Below are 22036 nucleotides of genomic sequence, written 5' to 3'. Positions count from 1 at the left end.
ACAGTGACACATGGTGGTACCAGCATCATGCTTTGGGTCTGTTTTTACTTCAGCTGGAACTGGGGCCTTTGACAAGGTGAGGGAATTATGAACAGTTTGAGAGCAATCAGTGTTAGCACAAAACCTTCAGGCTTTTGCTAGAAAGCTGACGAGGAACCTTGATGTTTGAGCAAGACAGGAATCAAAAGCAACCAACTGTTAGCAAGACCACATTTCAACCAGTGGTTGTTTATTTGGCTTGCATGAATTATACATTGAATTTAATTTTGAATGTGCACAATAATGTATTCACTATCCACAGCACATAAGTAAATGATGGCAAACTATAATTTCTGTTATTTCTTGAAAGTGACAAAGTCCAATCAAAAAGGCTTCATCAAAAACATTTATTTACAGTCTCTTGATCATACAAAGTTTATACAATACACCATTTACACATGAAGAGTGACTGGTGTCACCATGCAAACATTAATGCTATCAAAGCTGCAATTCAAGGTGGCTTCCTGCAAGCAGAGTGGCATGGGGAAATTTTCACTTCGAAGTAGTGGGAAAATGTTCAAGAATGACCTCCGAAATAAATTATGATCTCTCTGAGACCAGCTTGACTGTGCAAAAGATTTAAAATATATATATATATATATATATATATATATATATAGTGAATGTTAATTTTGTTTCATTTGTGTATAGCCCCAGTTACTTCAAGCATATTGGGTCCGAATCATTCAAAAAACATTGGGTTCACACTCACATGAAGCATTAACCAATTTTATAGCTCTGGTACCACCACCGGTGGAAAATTGCCAGAAAAAAAATAAGGCTGTTATGACTTGTACGAAAGAGCTGAAATTACATTGACCATTTTTGTGTCAAGGATTATATTAACCTCCCAAAAATATATAAATATACTTTTATATAACATTTATTTTTCTTTTGTCTTAACATGTTTAACTTTAGTTTAACATGTAGGTTATCTAAGAGGACAGTGCTTGCAAGAAAATAGATCTACTGGGTCATAGGAAAACAATAGGTTTATGCAGTTAAATGTCAACACTTTCTCAACAATTTGTGTTCAACTATTCAAAATGTTGCCAGTCAGGCTGTGTAGAGTTCCAGAAAGTTTTCTAAGATTCCCGTTCTCAACGCTAATAGACAGTAACCCTCCAACCAATGATTTGTCAGGCTAACATTGTATGACTCTCCGCCAAGTGAAAATGTTATTACGATGAATACCCTTCCCACTGAGATCAACATTTTCTTTCCACACAGGATCAATCTGGTTTTTGTGTGCTTTGTCTGTTGGAATGGGCCTTAAACTCGCATCATTTCATCCTCAAAATGCTGCAAATGTTTTGCCTCTTAAGTGTCCTTTGATGTTCTAAGCAAAACTTCGAACAGCACGCTTTGCTTTCCCATGCGAGGCCTTGGCCGGGCTATTGTTATTGTTACGTTGTCGCTCAAACTCCCCCTGATAAGTTCTCATGAATAAGCCGCCACTGCTGTCAAAGCATCTTTCCAGCTTGCATGTGCAACCGCTTGTTGGACTGTGAAGACCCCAATTACTTCACTTTTTCCTCCTTGACCAAACATTTCATCCGTCACTAGCGGATGTCTCTGCAGGTCTAACTTTTCCGACAGTTGCTCTGCAGATGTTTGATGTCATGACGACCTGACAGACTGTTGCTATAGCTCCTGGATTCAATTGTTATCTGCCTTGCAGATTGGATGGTACATCTGCTGCAGGGCGATATTTGTTTTCAGTCCAGACTGTGCTTGTGGTCAGAGTGTGTGCAGGTATCTCTGTCATTTTGCAAAACGTACCAATGATGCCAAAAAGTGGCTAGTATACAGCCATCCATTCATGTTCTATAGTGCTTGTCCTCATTAGGGTCAGTGGTAGTTGGAGGCTAATCTAGTGCGACCATTAGACAACTGCCAAATACCAATTAGATTGTTACCCTCAGCAATGTGACACTGTTTATACTCCACATAAACCTTTCATGCATCACGGACAATATTGAGGTGAACACTACCTGATAGAAGGCTGGTGCCATTGTGATGGACTTAATCTTCTTGCTTTAATTACTTTTTTTTTTATCTCGTATAATTGAGCTTGTTTGACTGTTAATGAATGTCTGGGTCATATTGCCCTAATGGCCCCCAAAGGAAAGCACAGTTTATTCTTTAATTAACTGCACAAGTGTGTTTACGTCTCAGCTTATCCTGGTTTCCCAGTGGACCACGTCACCCTTGGTGGGGTTTCAGATTAGTTCAGTTTGAAGAAGTAATCTTATTATTGGCGCTGCAAATGTTCCTTTTTCAGATAAACAAGTTTGAAAGTGTGAAGTTATGACATTAATTAAAGGTACACTTAATATACAGTCTACTGACTTACATAAACATGTAAAACTATTGCTGCAGTTGGTAAAAAATCATGTTGAGGGTTGTCTAAATGGTTGAAACCTGAAAGTGTCAATGGAAGCAAGATTAGAAGTAATAGTAGTTAAAGAAATTAAATTACCTTAAAAGTCGCTGTGAGAAAAAGAAAAAAAAGGGGGGAGGAACTCTAATGAGCTCTTTACATGCTATTTTTTACACGGACATTAAAGTCAACTGTTAAGCCCATTTGAACTATGTTGTTAACCAAAACAGCAGCATATATTAAAGTATGTGACTATGGAGCCTTGCTTCAGATTGTGAACAGGTTCCCTGTGCAGAGAAAGATGATCTTACGTTATGTAGACACAGAGTCCAGTAGACTCTTAACGCGTGACTCTCTGCAATGTTGTGTGCGTCCATGTTTGTACTGGGGAGCTATGTGTCTTGTTTAATATTGTTCCAATTAATGGTCTCCTCCCTAATAGACGCCCCTCTCGCCAACACACACACGCACACACACACATAGATGCAGTCAAATAAATTAACGCCTAACGTGCAATTTCTGGTGGAATCCCCCTCACCACACCACTGGCCATATGACAGAGTTGCCGCTTCAATTAACAGTTTTTGGGTGGCACAGTGGGCGACTGGTTAGCATATCTGCCTCACAGTTCTGAGATCCTGTTTGTTTGTTTTATATGTGCCCTGCGATTGGCTGGTGACCAGTTCAGGGTGTGCCCTGCCTCTTGTCCATAGTCAGCTGGGATAGGCTGCAGCACGCCAGCGACCTAAGTGAGGGTAAGCGGTACAGAAAATGGATGGATGGATGGATTTTGTTTGTCAAGTATTACAGTTTTTTTTAAAAATGGTAAACACAACACAGCTGAATAAATCAGCAAATGTGTCAAGTCATGCCATTATTCTCTTGGATGATGTCATTTTGCTTTGGTACGGACAGATGTATTGCTGAATCTCAGCTGACGAAGTGGCGTGTCCATGCACAACATTGAGAAAAATGTCTGAAAACGTCCTCTGTTACCTGGTGGACTGTACAGATGGTCTCTTTTGGTTCTCTCTGTTTGAAGAGAAAGGGCTCAGTGTCTGTAACGTTTAGAAACGTTCATTGGAAAGCAATTTTACACAATTGGGTGCCACCACCATAAACAGTATGCTTTTGAGACAATCGCTGCAAAAAACAAAACAAAAAAAATACCACCGAATACCACAAATGAGACCTATAAAATGTACATTCTCAAAAGTCAAATACGACTTTCAGACATAAAATGTGACCAGAGCCTGTAGATACACGGCATTTACTACTTTTCATATAGTCACAAGATGTATGTCTTTCAGGAGGGACGGGGAAAAAAATTAATATAGCAAACCTTTTCAAGTCAGTATACGATTATTGGATATCTTCAGCCAGGCTCAACATTTTGCTGTGTGTCTGAGTTTGGTAATTTCCACAGTTGAGAGGAAGTTCCTTCAGCCGAATGTCAGGTTTTACTTCCACAACATGAGTAGTCTTGAGTGAAGGTCTAGAAATTACATTTAAAAAAAGAGTATAAGTTACTCTGATATGACTGCCGATAGGAATACATTTTCTTTCAAACCTACCTCTAGACTCTTATCATTGGCGTTGTTGTGTGCGCACAGCCGTCCTCCTCCTGCTTGTAGTGACAACCCTACGACCCTGGGTCCTGCCCTGTTGCTCGGCGGGATAGGCCATCACTCGAGTGGATGCCCTCTGCACCTGCATGCCTTCCATCTCCCTCATGTCCCTTGCCATCTGTGACAGTGTCTGTCCTGGGTTGGTCTGCAGCCGTTGGAAGAGGCTTTCTCTGTTGATTTTCCTCTCTGGACAGCTGAAGGTCAAAGCGACTCCCGAGTCTGTCTTCATCTCTCTGGAGAAACCGTCTGAGGTGCCATCAAAGCAGCGGCCGATGGCGATTTCTTTAGCAACCCTGGGATTCTGGTCTGTGACTGTGTATATGCCATAATTGTGTCCCAGAGGATCCACAGGGGCTAACATGGTGAAGGCATGGGAGTCGTTGTTTTGTGCAACTGGAGGGTGTTTGATGAGGTACTCCTGTAAAAGGCTGTTGGTAGCGATCTTGCGACAGTTCCCTTGTGGAATGATCGAGATGAGGGATCTATCCACCTCAGCTTGATCAAACAACATGCCGCTGCATTTGAACTCAACACAAGCAGCTGAAGTGTTGGCCTCTCGCATGTCCCGAGTGCTGCGTATATCTCTGATGCCATAAAGTTGGCCTTTCGTCTCTGGGTGTGATCCTCCCAAATTTCTCGACCTGACCATCACTTCCTTTTGTCCATGGACCTTAACCTTGATGAAACATGCTCTGAACTCTTGAGGGTTAGGCCACCACGATAGGTAGTCACCTGTCCAGGTTGTCAGATCAGTTTCCTCAAAGGGTACAACGTTGTATTCATACTTGTCCTTCTCCACCCTAAAGAATCTGAAATGATTTGCATCAACCGGAGCATTTTCACATGCTATTAAATTCTGATATGGATATATGGGTCCATTAGTCTCATCCAGATTATTTTGGTTGGGCTTTGCTAGATTGATTCTGAAGGCTGTTTTCTTCAGAGCTGGATCTTCATGATCTGAGCGCTGGTAGTCTATTTTATCCAGATATGGCTGAGAGACTCCGATGATATTTGGATTCATCTTCGGGGAGGAGGGAGCAGCCTCCAGTTCCTCACCCCCCATCATTGCTGTTACATATGCTGTATATGCATCAGGCCGCTGGGCATCACAGAAGGCAGGTAAACAGGCCCCGTTGTGGCCGGTGATGACGCTGTCGAACCGACCCCATGCCCTTGGGTTTGAGGAATATCCAGGCTTGGGTTCAAGGTTAATCAAGCTGATCACAACACCTTCCAGCTGTTCAACAGGGAGGAACTTGTCACTCATGTAGGCACGGACTTTAACATAGCACCGTCTGTTTTCAGGCACATCCAGATTGAAGAGTCTACGTTCTCTAATCTCCATGTTGCCTATGAGGAAGGTGCGCTCCTCACGCTTGCTCCGTCCGTGTCCACCTGTAGTTGTCGTGCTCGAGAAGTCGCCTTCCTCCTCCCAAACTCCAGTGTCGGGATTTAAAGACCACAGTTTCATTTTGGGAATGTGCTCTTGCATTTTCACATGCTGTGTGTCGAGAAGGACTTGGACTGCTCCGGCTCCAAGTACCTCCTTGTTGCTCTCGTCACGGAAGTCGACAGAGAACATGCCGTAGGTCCTCAAAGGGAGCATGTCACCCTCAGTGTCCACATAGTTGAGGTCACCAGGGGTCGCAGAAGCCGTGGTGATATTTCTTGGGTCTATGAAAGTGACACTGGCTTTTACGGTTCCCTCATAGACTTCTCCATTGTCTTTGTGAAAGGAGTTGGCTGGAATGACTAACTGCCCAATCGGGTCTTCCCCTTTAATTTCTCCCAGGTTAATAGCATTGGTCTCGCCTGCTTCGATATCAATCGGAGCCTGCTTCCTCATCACCTTCACATTGTGGTAAATGGATCCACCCTTCTTGTCCAAAATGAACACCTTCGGAGTGTCAATGAATTTCTGAGTGGGGTCAACAAAATTCACCACCAATCTCTGTGTGTCAGGAGTAACTTGTATGGTGAAACCTCCTTGGTATCCAGTGGTGCCTGCCCTCTCTTTGCCAATGTAGATGTGACCAAATCGCAGTGGCTCACCATTGTCAGCTGTGACCACTCTTCCACGCACCAGCACAGTTGGCTGCACACATTTCTGACAGCCGCACTCGGATACAGACCGGATTGGAAGGCTGTAGCTCCCACAATCAATTGTCCGACTTTCCAGCGCTTGGACACCACAACAGAACCCGGCTCCATCTCTGCAGCGCATATCGAATTCTAGAGAGCCAGCGCATTTGTTATGAGGGCAGCGGCCAGCGTTGTAAAACTTGGAGTTCGTCCCGGGTTGTACGCAATCCAGCGGCAGTCTGATCAGATGTGCCTCAGGAGTGGAATTGCACGCTGGAGCTCCTTTTGCTGTGAATTTGCGATAAACCAGAGTAAGTTATGTTGATACAGCACATAAAAATGATAAATTGGAGACACATAAAACATTACTACTTGTTCTCACCACACAGACAAAAATTCCTGCACAAAAACACCATCTGAAACTGTCTTGTGTGCATCTGCTATGCAGTGGAGTAGCATGGTCAACAAAGTTTTGAGGGGCGCAACACTTACTTAGAGGAAAAATATATATACTGTAGTCAAAGTTGAAGCGTCATCATTCTTAAAAATCAGCTTTAAGTATGGATGATTAAATTCAGCAATATACACAATATAAAAAGAAATGGACCTGCACACTCATTGGAGCTCAAGCCATAATAACTTTCTAGTGCTTTAATACTATTTGATAAATCTAAACCACTGTTTCACAGACTTTATTAAGCCAAGGCACATGTTTTATATTTGAAAAGTATATTATTGTATACTAAAACAATAATGATCTCTTCCCCATTACTCACAAATTGACTTACTCAGTGGGAAATGTGGGCCTGTTGAGCTGTACACAAAGCTGATACTTGAAAAAAGAACCACTGAGATAATTTTCTGACCAACTGCAGTACTGTATGTAATTGGATCATTTCCCGCAGCATACCAGATCTCTTACGGTGCACTAATGTTGGGAATCGCTGTTTGAAACTCTTCTAAATAGCTCCTTAGCTGCTTTGTGAATTTTGTTGTTGTTGTTGTTACACTGCATCGCTTTTTCAAAAAAAGTAATGACAATGAAAGAAAAGGTCCTGAACTGCAGTCAGACTGTGTGCTTATTTTCCCTGTATCTCCCCAATGAAATTTTTACCCCTCTCTCAGATGTGTTTTTTTTTTGTTCTCTTAATGCATGGACACGACACACAGATGAGGTCTAAAGCTTGAGGTCACTTCAACTGTAATATTCCGTCTCTAAAGACCTCGACTGAATTGTGCTTTTGCTTGATCCTCTGAAGGATTTAGAGTAAATTTGTGGAGTCAGACAGATCCTCAAGTTTATTGTACCACTGTGGATTAAAAAAATGGAGTGTTATCAGCTGGTTTTGGAGTGCTGGTTTTGGCTGGGTTTATGTGTTGGGAAAAGAAACACACAGTAGCTGGGGCATGATAGATATTCAAGACTTACCAATGACAATGAGGGATGCTGGGGAGGACTTAATGCTGCCTGCAGAGCTGCTGGTTTTGCAATAATACTGTCCAGCCTGCTCTGGCTTCAGGTCTTTCAGTACAATTTCCTCTTGGTACTTGTACATCTTTCTGTCCAGGAGAGTGCCATTGTGATACCTTGACCATACAGAATTGCAATATTAATACATTCAGACACAATTTAATACATCGCAAAATGTTCCTTGAATGCCTGGGAAAAAATATGTATAATTAACATATAAACTAGACATGTTGCCAATTCAACCGCAGGCCACCATTTGAGGAGATAAGGTTGTAATACGTCGGTACTTGTATTCAACTCACCAGTAGTATTTGTCAGGTGTTGGTGATCCCGTTGCCTTGCAACACAGGTGCACACGCCCACCCTCGTAACGCACCTTGTCCTCGGGGTGCTTCACAATGTAGGGCTTCTCTGTGGGAAAGCAGGAAGCAGCTTTGAGAGCTCGTAACATTCACTTATATTACACGTGATTCACACATTTTGCCCGTGTGCTTTTGGAGAATGATTGTTCAGGGGAATTTCGGCATTTTAAAGCAGCACAACGGGGTTTACTTTTATTTTGCCTTTTAGTAGTTTCCATGCAACCAAATAAATGCTGCTGTGTGGTCTTATGAGTAGAGAAATTGTTCTTGATGCGTTTTTCAGTTTCCTTATGAGAGTACTTGAAATGTTGTGGGGAAATCAATGCTATTGTATTTAAGAAGAAAGTGGCAGGGCATCCACATACAGTAAGAAAGCTGCACTGTGTCTACTGTAGGAAAACTACAGTATTGTCTCATCCTTTTTTGTTTGACTTTCAATTTCTATTCCGATAGCAATGCACTATACCTAACTAGAACACGAATACAGCAGTCTATGTGATTCATTATAAAACTACAATGTTGGCTAAAAAAAAGTGTTTAGGAGATTCTATTTTCTGGTCATAATTTGTGCCTATATTCAGGTTTGGAATTTTCTAAAACATTTTGGAGTGAGCTGTCATAGGCTCCAGCTCACCTTCGACCCTAATGTGGACAGCCGGGATAGAAATGGATGGATGTATAGTATAGCTACTCACCAGCTGATCTGAGGACAGCAGACACCCAGGATAGGCCTGTGCTTTTACTGGTGGAGGAGACGGTGACGGGGGCAAACTTGTCCTTCCTGACTATGAGTGAAGTGACGTTGGATGAGCAGATTCCCTTCAGTCTGAAGTGGCCTTTGGCATCTGTCCGGGCACGAATGACTTTGGGACGGCCAGCGAATGCCACCAAGGCCCCCGCCACAGGGACCCCCGTCACACTGTGGACGTCGCCGTGAAGAACATGGCCGTCGCACACGCAGCGGCCGCAGTCGTCGTCAGGGCGGCCCTCGGCACACACGCGTTGACATTTGACTGTCGAGACAATGAGGCCAGGTCAAAGAGGCGCGCTGGCCGTGACGATGAACTACATCGGCATCCTGCATCATACCTGCACATGGATTCTTGCCACATTTTTGAGTTTCAGCGGGACGTCCGGTGCATTCTATTGCCTCCGAGGTCCTGACGCAAGTCCTCCTTCGGATCCTCCGACCCCCGCCACATGTCACAGAGCAAGACCCCCAGCGACCCCACGGACTCCACTTGGCTGCCCACACGCAAACAATTGAAAAATGAAATATTGTAATGGAAATTTACCAAATCACGCTGCAAGACATTATTACATACTCTTGAGGGATTATAATTAGTATAATACAGTAACGTGTAAAAGAAAACAAAATCCATAATAATGTCTTGGTGAAGCAGCCTGTGGATCATTGCCCAAGGTTATTGCTGCACTCTGCTCCAAGCTATGGTAAACAGTTTGTGATCATGAGGCGGTTCATGTTCTGTATATGTCACGTTAGTCAGAAGACCTTGAGTACGACATTCCACGTCGTGCAATTTCCCCTCTTTTTGCAACAACATGACGAAGAAGACAACGCTTGCAACCCGTAGCACGTAACATAAACTAGCTAAGCTTGTTCGTGCCACAGATAACTAGCTCTCATGTGACTAAAATAGAGGTTACAATCACCTGTACATGGAGGGGTGGAGCACTCCCTCCTCTCTGAATGGTGGCCCTGGCAGGCAGGAACCAAGAGCAGAGGCATTGGCTGCGAGCTCATGCATCTCCTCTGGCGGACCTGGATGCCGACATCGTTACAAACGGTTGTCGTGCATGGACCCCACTCGCCCCATTCGCTCCAGAAACTTTGCTCTGAGCACAAACAAGAAGAAGAGTGCAGTCACAAGGGAGCGAAGATGTCAAGTGGTAACTTGACTTGTAACTCAATTTGATTAAAAGTTATTTTCCTTATTGAAATTTAGTGCTGTTCCAGCACCCCAGAAATGTTTGTGTGAGTTTTAATAAAGAAAAATAGCACTCTGTTATGTAGTTTGGTATGTGTGCATTTAAGGGGTGTGGCCTAATAAATGACATCAGGTAGTGAAATCGGGTTGGCCCAACCTGACTTGGAGCATCTGGGCATGAGTTTTGGAAGTATCTAAAGCTCACTCTCAACACAAAGCACCCCAAAGAATTGCTGTAATTTTTTTAGTCCTAAAATAAACGCTCCCTAGCGTACAAATACAATTTCTGTAGTGTACAGTACTACAGTGTATTATTAATGTATGTTTAAGAATTTAAAATGTGTTTAAATGTATTAGAAAGTGTATAAGAGTATGGTAGAGGTTAAAAAGAATGTGGGGAAATGAATAAGAGTCTGGGGAGGTTCATACAGGAAGCCTAACCCCTGTGATAAACGAGGGATAAGTGTATTTGCAATTACTACTCCTGGGCTCGGACTACCTGGTGGGCACTGAAAGCGGACGTGGTAGTTAGAGCACGTTCGTCCGTAGGGTTGCTCCTTGTTGATGCACCAGAAGCCCTTCTCCAGACTGGAGTGGACCACTTCTCCCGTGTCTACCGCCGCCACCCAGTCTGTGGTGCGGACCTCCATCGCCGTGGGCCTTGAGCAAACTCTTTCCCGATAGTAGAAGCGGATGGCCTCAAGGCGCTCGTAGTCCCCGTTCCCCCCGGGGTGGTCAATATTAAACCAAGATGTCCACTCTGTCAGACCTGGAGGCAATTGAAACTCAGAATTCAATCGTTGCATCTGTGGGGCAAACTCTGAGATGGATCTCAGACTTCATATCAGAAAAGATCTGCTCATCTCATTTAAGCCCAACACACCTCAGGGAGTCATTATGAAGCAGATGAGGCCTGCAGAGCCTTCAGACAGGAAAATGAGAGTACTTGACTCTAAATGAATGCATTGGCAACCTATTCATGGAATGTAGCGTATTCATAGAAAACAGCGTAGGCCTCCGCTCAAGGCCTAAAACATTTGTCAGCTGTGAAATCGATGAGTGGACGACTAGACAGCATGATCTTAATAGCTAAAAGGAGATCCAGTTTCATTCAAATGAGAATTTCTGGATCCCAGATAGGAAAATGTCATAAACTCAAATTATAACCTGATTAAATGAGATTGCATAGGTCAAGATGTCAAAATGTAATACATTGAAAACACTGAATTTCTCTCCAATTATTTAAATTAGCAAAACCTTTTTTTAACCACTTTTAAAAATTAATAGTAAAAAAAAAAGGGCTACATTACTGATGAATCTGCAGATATAATTCAAATACTGTTCTTATTTTATCCAAGATAATTATAGCCATGCATATGTTATGTTGTGTCAATGTGCCAATCAAAATAAGTGTTCATATTTGGTTCTTATTGGTTGTTGTAGGCAATAGAGAAATCTGATTGGCTGTGACTGAGCATGCCTCACCCACCTGCATGGGCGAGTCGGTTGTTACGAGAGTTACGTTAGAAAAATATTTACAGTATGTTGGACCTTTGTCAGTCTTAAACTTTAAAGGGATACTGTATGAGACCACATGGCAAGATTTAACCATTTTTAACAGCGTCTTGGTGAGTTCGTGAGGCTAACGCCTAATGTTGCTAAAAAAATTAGCCCCACACAAGACGTGCCATAGAGAGAGAAGCCAGAAGTTTCCCTTATTTCTGTTTGAAGCATACAGTACATGAATTAAAGCAACGATGTATTTTTGCATTACTTGCTGATTATCAGATACAGTTTTGTCTGTTGTCCAAGAAGAATTTTGACCATATTATAGTCCATTTTAACATTTCAACATTATATAAACATCATTATTAATATTAGATTAAATATTAATCGTACATATTAATTGCACAAATTAAATGCACAATGCAGATTATAACGTACACAGCACATAGAGTATCGTTGAAAACAAAATGGCTAATGACTAGCATGCAAGCCTCTAAAAACCTTCCTGTTCTGTTACTTTGAAGGGACAGTAGTTTTCCTGCATTGTATTTTATGTAACGTTCATTGAAGTCTCAAAATTGTCAATAGGTTTGTCTATTTCCACGTTTGTTGTAATGTGGCATTGGCAGGATCAATGTGCTCACGGCTCGAGAGTTTCTCGATCCCCTTGACTGGAGTTTCGTGACAGTAGCGGCTGGCTCGGCCGGCCGGAGCCAAGCTGAGCGGAAAGGGAGACGGAGCTTTGACCGCTGCCCACTCTTGTATTAGTTGTGATGGTAAATTTGTCTCAGTGAATATTAACTTTCCATCTCCTTTGTAGTTCTGGGTCACTGGGAAACATCGTAAAAGTCACAGCCGAGTTGGATTGCTGAACATAGCAGGCGGCACACTGCATTGTTGGCTCGCTCCTCGTCTTTAATAAAACTTTTTGATGCCAGCCATATATATACATATATATATATATATATATATATATATATATATATATATATACATATATATATATATATATATATATATATATATATATATATATATATATATATATATATATATATATATATATATGCTGTAGACTCAAACATGACATATTTTTCCAATTACCTCAAAGAACCTTGTGGTGCAATCTATTAGTCTGTCTGAGAGTTTGAAAAGGTTAGACTCATAGTTACACTTTTGAACACATTAAAAGAACATTGACTTTTCAAATGTTTTTATTATTATTATTATTTTTATATATATATAATTTTGGACTTTTTTATGGAACATTCACTTATCTGGTTTGTCATACGAAGCGATATTGTCTAAATTGTGCACATTTTTCATTAGGTCAACCTGTTCTCATGTTTACCACATGCTGTACACATGTATGTTATGTATAATGCAACATTATATTATGCATTCGGCACGGTGGACGACTGGTTAGCACATCTGCCTCACAGTTCTGATCAAATCCCGGCCCCGCCTGTGTGGAGTTTGACTGTTCTCTCCGTGCCTGTGTGGGTTTTCTCCGGGCACTCCGGTTTCCTCCCACATCCTAAAAACATGCGTGGTAGGTTGATTGAAGACTCTAAATTGCCCGTAGGTGTGAATGTGAGTGCGGATGGTTGTTTGTTTGTATGTGCCCTGCGATGGGCTGGCAACCAGGGTGTGCCCCGCCTCCTGCCTGAAGATAGCTGGGATGTGCTCCAGCACTCCCGTGACCCTTGTGAGTATAAGCGGCTCAGAAAATGGATGGATGGATATATTATGTATTATAATTTCATCATGTTTTGCTTTGTAATCAAACGTCATTAGTTATAGTACTTTGAGAAAGTCATTGAAATATGTACACTGCTATTACATTTTCAACAGAGTAATTTGTCATAGTAACCAATTACATTTCCAGTGTAATCTTCCCAACACTGAATATACTTATTTCACAATCCGAGGTTATCATCCATTTATTTTTCCGTCAGATGACATCCCAGTAGCCTGGAACATATTGACAGCGGGAACGGTGATCCCGCCTAACCTTTCGACTGGAAATGCTTAACTTGTTGCCGTGCATCTGCTCCACTGGCTGGTTAGGATCCAGTTCGGAATCGATTGATATTTTTATTTGGTTAGCTTTCAGTGGCTCCATACCTGTCGTTCGAGTCTCTGTAAAACTGTTCGGTGTCGCTCTTCTGTTCCTGACTGAGGCACTCTCTCTTCTAAATTCTGCAAACAGAAAGAAAGTACTTTTGTTAACTATGCACTAACTTTATTATTCTTAACACACTTACAGTCATCTGGTTACTAACTCACATGCGCAAACAGGACATCAAGAATGAATGAACATGAAAAAAAGTTAGAGTTCATTTAGACCGGCGAGCAAACTTAAATGTCGCGGCCCGTAGCGTAAACAAAAAGGATCTTATGTGCCGTATGTGCGTGTGTGTGTGTTATAACTCGCACTTCCAGAGGTGAGCATCACTCCCAGTGGCTGATGGTTATTATGGCTTCGCTTCAAGCCTTTATTACAATGCCAGCAGCACATTTACTCAATGAACTGAGAAAAGTGAGATGTCAGCGCAACCGATCAAAAGACATTCTAGCCTCAACGAGCCAAAATGGAGCTACTGACTAAAGATTAGATTCCATTCTGGTCGCGACCCAGAACAACAAACGCAATCTTTCGCCGGTCATTAGTGTAGGGTAAACAAGTCATTTGCAGAAAAATAAATGCTTTCTACTGATATCTGCATTTAATCGGTACAGGAGCGGCTGCAACAAGAAAGGGGACCTCAGTTTACGACGGTGCCGGCATATGACGTTTTCGGGTTACGAAGAAGAATACGTCGTCATATGGTCGAAGAAGACATGCTCAGTTACTGCCGTACTTCGTGTTTTCTATTGGATGTTTTAAATATTTTATGGTCTACAAGTGTTTTCATACACATATAAACTGTAATTATGGCTTTAATACTTTGCTAGCGTAGGTTGGTGATAGACTATATCATATTCCGACTTACAGAATGCATTGCGCCATCAAATGTTGATCTGTTGCCATAATAAAGACATGAATCCTTAATGTTCATGAACGATAAGGATTAACATAACATTAATCATGTATTTTTGCTACCCGTAGTTCATTGAATGTGTCTGTTATTTAACATTTTACATGTATGTTGCACTTTTTTCATGAAACCCTGACTGTGGGTTGTCTGCAATAGAGTGACATCCCAGTCAGTTCTGCTGTATGCTAAGCAAAGCGTTACTTGGTCTCCTAAAAGAGCTTCCATTTACCTTGTATAACTCATCAACAAGACAATGATTAGGAACCTCGATTTAACACCGCATTAAGTTACTGCAATTCAAGTTTGCAGTAAATTACTGAAAAAGTCCGACCAGTGTTGAGTGTTTTATTTTTTTTGCATCTTTAACAATGGTAGCCTTTTTTTTTTTTTTTTCCCCCATGAACGACAGAAAGTTTAAACACATTGACTTATCAAGGTTTTGACTTTTGACCATAGGTTAAAACCGATTTCCAATTATTTCCAATGGATTTTTTTTTTTTTCTCAAAACGTGAATGTGATTCACTTTAGGGACTCCACTGGACTACAGTTTACAACATATTGTAGTTAATCAGTCAAGCTTTCAGTTGTGCTCCAAACAAGTTGCTAATTTAAAAAAAAAAAAAAAAACAACAACAACCCTTCCTCTACTTTTCATTTGTGGGGATTTTAGCAGTTTATCATCATTTCAAGATGTTTGCTGACAGAGGCTGTAAGCTAGGCAATTGCTGCAAGTTTTACAAGGTGCCTAATGGTTTTAATAAAGTTGAGAGAGGAAATTCAGATTGGCCAGGGCCAATTGTTTTGCGATGGTGACCGCAGCTGTGAAAGACTTTTCTTTATTGTGTTGTGAAGTAATATGTCGTCACGTTATGGCGTTTTTAGCACAGCTGCGTCACATGACTTTACCTCACTGAGCTATAACACAAGCCGGCAGGAGTTTCTTGCATATAATTTGTCTCTTTTGTCCTTAAACCTCTCACGTGTGCTATTTCCGTCTGCTTTTACGCTTTTCACACTCATGAAGTTTTATCTTCAACCTGGACATTTCCACCAACTTGTCAAGTGTTAAAACGGAGCGTTGGCTAACCCCCGCGGTGACCCCTCGTAAAGCAGGAAGGGAAAAAGCAATGCTAAAGAGTCGTCAAAGGCTGGAGGGTATGATGTGGCGCTTGGGGCCCGGTTAGCAACCCGGTTCCGCTTATAGCGACTCCCGCGTGCCACACGAGCTACCGGATTACGATTCTTTTGACGTCTTAACCCGTGACAACCGCAACTCTTATTTTAGAGGTTTTACCGCTTGCATTTGCGACACAGCGGCTCTTTGTGACATCATGCTCCTAAGCGGGTGCCAATAAATAAAAGGGGACCATGCACAAAAGGCCTTGGTGTCACAGCAGGTATGACTGTGCCAGATTTATACTGTATAGAAGTCTGGAGCTTGTTTATTACATGTATATTCCAGGAGAAGACATCGACCCCCGACGTACCCACCATTCCTATGTTACATAACTTGTTGGATTAGACTGCCGAAACTGCAGTTGGAGCATAAATTGATTCAGACGGACTGGCTGTCTGTGCATGCTTGAGAGTGCGGGCGACTGTGGCACGTGTGTGTGTGTGTGTGTGTGTGTGTGTGGGATGAACTGTTTGCCATGTCGTATGGAAGCCTTTTATGCATTTGGCTGGCTTCTTCATCAAGGTGTGAGTAATCTTTTTCCTTTCCATCAAATGTCCATATTTGGACTCCTAAAGCATCTGCGCCTCATTAAGACAAGTAATTTCGCTCCTGACATTAGCTAATGATGCACATCAGCTGCGTGATTTCAAGTTTTTTTTTCTTTCTTTCTTATACTGTACAGTAAAGTATTAGCCGTATTATTTAATTCCTGATAGCGTTCACACATGATTGGGCACATTCAAACTATCTCATTGTCCTTGTTTGAACTGATACACGACAGCCAAAAATTGCCCAAAGCAAAGAGGATCCGATTAGAAATAAATTACTCCCACCAAGCTCCCTGCAGGTAAACAGAAATTACATAAGAAGTCAATAGAAAATCACACCTAAAAAAAAAAAAATCCTTAGTACTAGAAAAACATGCACTAAAAATTCTATACAGGGGTCCTCGCTCTCCATTCCTACGGCGGAGTGAATATTACACAAATTTGTACGTAAGTTGGAACATGCCATAGTCGTATCGCTAGTTTACGCTCAACGTAGCTAATATTTGTATGAAAAAAAATAATTATTCTTACGCCGCCGTGAAAACTAGTTTGTAAAGTTGAAACGTCATATTTTGGTACCGTTGTAAACTGACGGCCCCCTATACAGTGGTACCTTGGCATAGAAATCATCAAATTTTAGTTACGAATGAGCTTCAGATACGACAATGCTTTAGTTGAAGTGGAGAAAAATGGAGCAATTAAGGTTTTTTAATGCCCTCGCATGTGGGAAAGGAGAGCCACAGTTCCCGATGCACTTTAAGCCATTTATCGGGATAAACAGTCAAACACACAAATACAAAATGTCACTCTCAGACACTCACACCGAATTAACCTGCCAACCCAACTGAATCTAGCTCCTGATGTCACTCACTAGACCACACCCCTTAAACAAATACTACAGTCCGTGCAGAAATTACACTTTATAATACCAGTTTATTTTTTTGCTTTCTGTTTATAAGTCAATGAGTAAAGTTACGAGCTTGGTCACACAATGAATTCAAGTCATAAGTCAAGATACTAATGATAATTTTAATAATCAAGTATTTTGTTGATTATTTTTTTTTATTAATCAAATAATCAATTGGATTAAAAAAACATTTTTTAAATTTCCATCCCTTTATTAAAAACAGGACATTATTTCAAACTGGCAGTGCAGAAAATGTACAAACATAAATTTACTGGTTTGGGCCGCAGCATGTCAGAAAACAGTCTCTAAATGATGAATTCGTTATCTAAATAGTTGTTGATTAATTTATAATCAATTAGTTTAATTGTTGCACCTCTAGTACCACTCTATATTTATGATTTTAAGTACTTTAGGGTAAGAGGCTTAGTGCTCAAGCAGCCTTTTCTAAAAATTTCAAGCCACGCACCACCTTCAACATCCATACTGAACTGGCACACCCTAAATAAAAGTCAGTACAATAACCCTGAAACGTATAATTGCACCAAAGTACAGCAATAAACTCGCCATGTGAAAAACGAGGCTGCATGGTGGCCGACTGGTTAGAGCGTCAGCCTCCCAGTTCTGAGGACCCGGGTTCAATCCCCGGCCCCGCCTGTCTGGAGTTTGCATGTTCTCCCCGTGCCTGCGTGGGTTTTCTCCGGGCACTCCGGTTTCCTCCCACATCCCAAAAACATGCATTAATTGGAGGCTCTAAATTGCCCGTAGGCGTGAATGTGAGTGCGGATGGTTGTTTGTTTGTATGTGCCCTGCGATTGGCTGGCAACCAGTTCAGGGTGTACCCCGCCTCCTGCCTGGTGACAGCTGGGATAGGCTCCAGCACCCCCGCGACCCTAGTGAGGAGAAGCGGCTCAGAAAATGGATACTTTTAAAATCAGAAGCCAATAAAAAAAACTTAAACTGTTATTACATCCATCCATTTTCTGAGCCGCTTCTCCTCACAAGGGTCGCGGGCCTGCTGGAGCCTATCCCAGCTGTCATCGGGCAGGAGGCGGGGTACACCCTGAACTGGTTGCCAGCCAATCGCAGGGCACATACAAACAAACAACCATCCGCACTCACATTCACACCTACGGGCAATTTAGAGTTGTCAATTAACCTGCATGCATGTTTTTGGGATGTGGGAGGAAATCAGAGTGCCCGGAGAAAACCCACACAGGCACGGGGAGAACATGCAAACTCCACACAGGCGGTGCCGGGGATTGAACCCGGGTCCTCAGAACTGTGAGGCTGACACTCTAACCAGTCGCCCACCGTGCCGCCACTGTTATTAAATTTATTTCAAAAAGGTGATTGGTGACATAAAATTCTTGTAAAATCTCAACATTATACAAGACACCAATTTTGGCATTTTCACAAGAAACATTAAGTCGACACACATGATTTGCTTTCGCGGGCCACGTAAAATGATGTTGCGGGCCGGATCTGGCCCCTGGGCCACCAGTTTGACACCTGTGGCTTAAGCAATAGTGCCAGCTCTAATGAGCCCTCTCTTATCCCATTGGAAGCCATTAAAGTCATGTGGCCAAGAGTATCGAAGCAGACGCTGGTCAACATCTGGATACGCAGCGGTCCTCCAACTGGTTGTCACCATCCATCTACAGTAGCATCAAACGGCCCGACCGCCACAGTGCTCCTCTTTTAGCTCTGCAGCACAAGTAGCCGGCCGCCTTCAAATAGCAGAACAAATCGTAAACCACCACGCTTCAAGGCATAAAGGGCGAGTGAGAAAGGCCATCAAAATAAGTGCTATTGACCTTATGGCTAGTTAAACTCCACACTACCTGTTCCTTTTTTTATTCCACTCTCTCATTTAGCTGGACTCCAAGCCAACAGGTGGGAAAATGGGCTACTTAGTTTATGATTCTAGTTGGCGGTACTGGCTACTGAGGACAAATGAAGCGAATTTCACTGCAACTTTAATGTGGAGTTCCTGTTGAAGGTGCCAATGTATAAATTGGAAGGACATCACTATTTCAGGACAAAGTTCCTCTGCTGAACTTTTTTTTTTTTTTTTTTTCATTTATGGCTTCTGCAATATGTTTACTTAGGTCATCCAGTCCAAAGAGACCTATTGAGGCCTAGCTGGACTCACATCAGTGGCATTTTTATACCTAAAAATCTAAATATATACCACTACAACTTCAAGTAAGCTACAGTTTTCTCTCCTGTTTTTGGAACTTTTTCTTTTTATTATCATCCTGCAATAGCAATATTACAAATTGACAGACAACAGAAATGATTAATGAATCATTAGAATACCTCCTGACTGCAACTAACCATAAAGTGTTAATTATTGGGCTGGCCTTTATTTGCATTTTTGGAATGATATTTAATAATGTTTCCGGTATGTATCCAGTATGTCAAGTGAAACTTGATTTTAGAACAAAGTAAAACCCTAATTGTTACATAACGTAAGATCATTACTGCGACGGGGACTTTCCTTTTATGTTTACTTTATACGATGTCTCCATATTTCATATTCAAGACTTGCGAGACTGCTGTTTTGGTTAGCAACGGATGTCAAATGAGCTCAGCAGTTACTTTATGTCTATGACCAGGTGGGCAGCATGTGGCCCGACAAGCATTTACATTATCAAGAGTCCTGTAATATTTGTTTCATTATTTTGGCTGCCTTTTAAAAAAAAAAAAAAAAAATTATTCCATTATAATTTATGTCACTTCGTAAATAATTGCTGAATTGATTTACTATAAATAATAAAATAATTACACATTTGAACATTAAAAAAAAAAAAAAAAAAAACCTCATCTGCAAATGACCTGGCCCATCTGTCTGTTTTAAAAATCAAATATGGCCCTTGGCACAAAGGTTTACCCAAATATTTTGAAGAAGTAAGTAGTAAAAAGCTTCCAATTGACTTACTGCTCTATATAAAATGGAAAAGAAACATAAACAATATGTTTTTGACATAAGTAGTGAATATAAATAATAGTACAAATAAACAGTGTACATCTCGTGGGGCTCTGCAGCCCCTGCATGTTTCATTTTCCAATGTCACTCACGCTTGGATTTAGGAACTGTCTTTTTAATCTACTCCCCTACCCCACCCCCACCCCACCCCCACCCCTAATTAAAGGTACACGGCGAGCAACTGTGAAGGTCCATTTCGGAAACATTATCAAAAGTAGTCCAGTGTTTTCTTAATTGCTCGTTTGTGTTCCTTTATTTATTTATATTAGGTCATTTGTAATTGAGTGAAATGGACATCATGTGGTAAACTTTAAGGTAGTTGATATAGTTAATCAATGAAAGAATTCAATGAAAGAAGGCAATGATGATGGAAAAGATACTTTGCAGTATTATAAAGTTAAACCTTTGAAAAGTGAAGACACCAAGGTGTCGTGGGGTGGTGGGGCTCTCCTTTTAGTGAGCCCCTCCTCTGCTATCAGCACATGTTGTGAATTAGCCTGTCGGTGGAGCGTGCTCGTGACATAATATTGGAGCGCACGAGCCGCAGTGGTGGTCCTAAAAGTACCATGTATGCACACGTGCGCTCTCGCCCTTTTCCCCTCCCAAATCTATCATCTCATAATCTCATTGACGTAAGATTCAACTTTATTCTTCCATGGCAGTCACTACTCACCTTGACCGAGAGCAACAGAAGCCAGGAAAGAGAGCAGAAAGGCCGCTGTTTTTAATCCCGACATGGTGCCACGTTGTCACTCAAAAGCACAGCGGAGTGAACCGGTCACTGGCGCCTGGTCAGGTGTGCGAGATGCTGAGAGGCGTCGTCACTGCTCAGGCAGCAGTTGTCCAGTCAGAGGAGGGAGACCGATGGTTTTTAAAAAGATGGAGCAACGTGGGCGCTCGCCAATCCGGCCCCTCTCTACTCACCATTGGTCAAGCCGAGGAAACATCTGGGTCCCCTGTATCATCTTCCACAAAAAGGTATAAAGGAGGGGTTGGGGGACCGGTGGTGGGTGGGGAGGAGGGGGGGGGGGGTGAACACTCACAAGGCATTGTGAGAGGGGGAGGGAGTGGATGCTAAAAATAGTTGTTTTTAAGTTAACAATATTTAGTTGCCCATACGATTCTTAATAAATACAGTGAACCCCAATTTATTGCGGAGAATATATTCCAGAACCACCCACTATAGGTGAAAATTTCTGATATGGAAATATCATACAATTTTGATATGTAGTTTTAACCCTCCCACACACTTTAAACACATTTAAAATTGTCAAACCGCACTTCTTATACACATTGTAAACGTATTTTAACCCCCAAAAATTGCAAGTAAAAAATTTGTATATATATATATCCATCCATCCATCCATTTTCTGAGCCGCTTCTCCTCACTTGGGTCGCGGGCGTGCTGGAGCCTATGCCAGCTGTCATCGGGCAGGAGGCGGGGTACACCTTGAACTGGTTGCCAGCCAATCGCAGGTATATATATATATATATATATATATATATATATATATATATATATATATATATATATATATATATATATATATATATATACATATATATGAAATAATAAAATTTATCGATTGGAATGTCTGTGTTCGATATACGTCTTATAAAAGGTCCTGGTGGGGTGGCGTGATGGCAAGATTGCGTGTGACTGTCTCGGCGTGAGCTGTGGCTAACAGCAGCTCATGTGTGCTCATCGTGTGTCTGTGTTTTTTTATTTACTTTTAATTCAGGGACTGAGCCCTGCTGCGAATAGCAAAAATACCCCCTAAAAAGGTTTAGAATTGCCTAAAAAAAAGCCACGAGATGGTTATAGTGTTACTTTTGTCCGAATGGAATTCCTCACCTCACTTCGACATGGTTCCTTTTCACCAAGATGCCGCAATATGACGGCAAAGCACTACTGTTCTCTGACTGAAGTTCCTCAACTCACTTCAATGT

General features: G+C 41.7%; 1 protein-coding gene across 2 annotated transcripts; it reads right to left on the bottom strand.

The window, feature by feature from the left end:
- Positions 1-372: 372 nt before the first annotated feature.
- On the bottom strand, positions 373-21032 carry cilp2 (cartilage intermediate layer protein 2). 2 transcript variants are annotated; one of them, XR_009769047.1, is made up of 11 exons: positions 20760-21032; positions 13551-13625; positions 10417-10686; positions 9643-9825; positions 9058-9213; positions 8664-8981; positions 7909-8017; positions 7565-7722; positions 3997-6423; positions 3765-3917; positions 373-3454 (listed from the first exon to the last, which is right to left on the bottom strand). XR_009769047.1 is itself a non-coding variant. In XM_061683902.1 (10 exons), exons 1-9 carry the CDS (start codon positions 20821-20823, stop codon positions 4010-4012), a joined length of 3747 nt encoding a protein of 1248 aa, XP_061539886.1. In that variant the 5' UTR covers positions 20824-21032; the 3' UTR covers positions 373-3917; positions 3997-4009. The 2 variants fall into 2 exon arrangements, 1 of the variants encoding a protein (XP_061539886.1); XM_061683902.1 differs by having other exon boundaries at positions 373-3917.
- Positions 21033-22036: the final 1004 nt, after the last annotated feature.

Source organism: Phycodurus eques, chromosome 8 (assembly GCF_024500275.1).
Source record: "Phycodurus eques isolate BA_2022a chromosome 8, UOR_Pequ_1.1, whole genome shotgun sequence".
NCBI lineage: Eukaryota > Metazoa > Chordata > Actinopteri > Syngnathiformes > Syngnathidae > Phycodurus > Phycodurus eques.
This window is presented reverse-complemented; position numbering and strand designations above follow the sequence as displayed.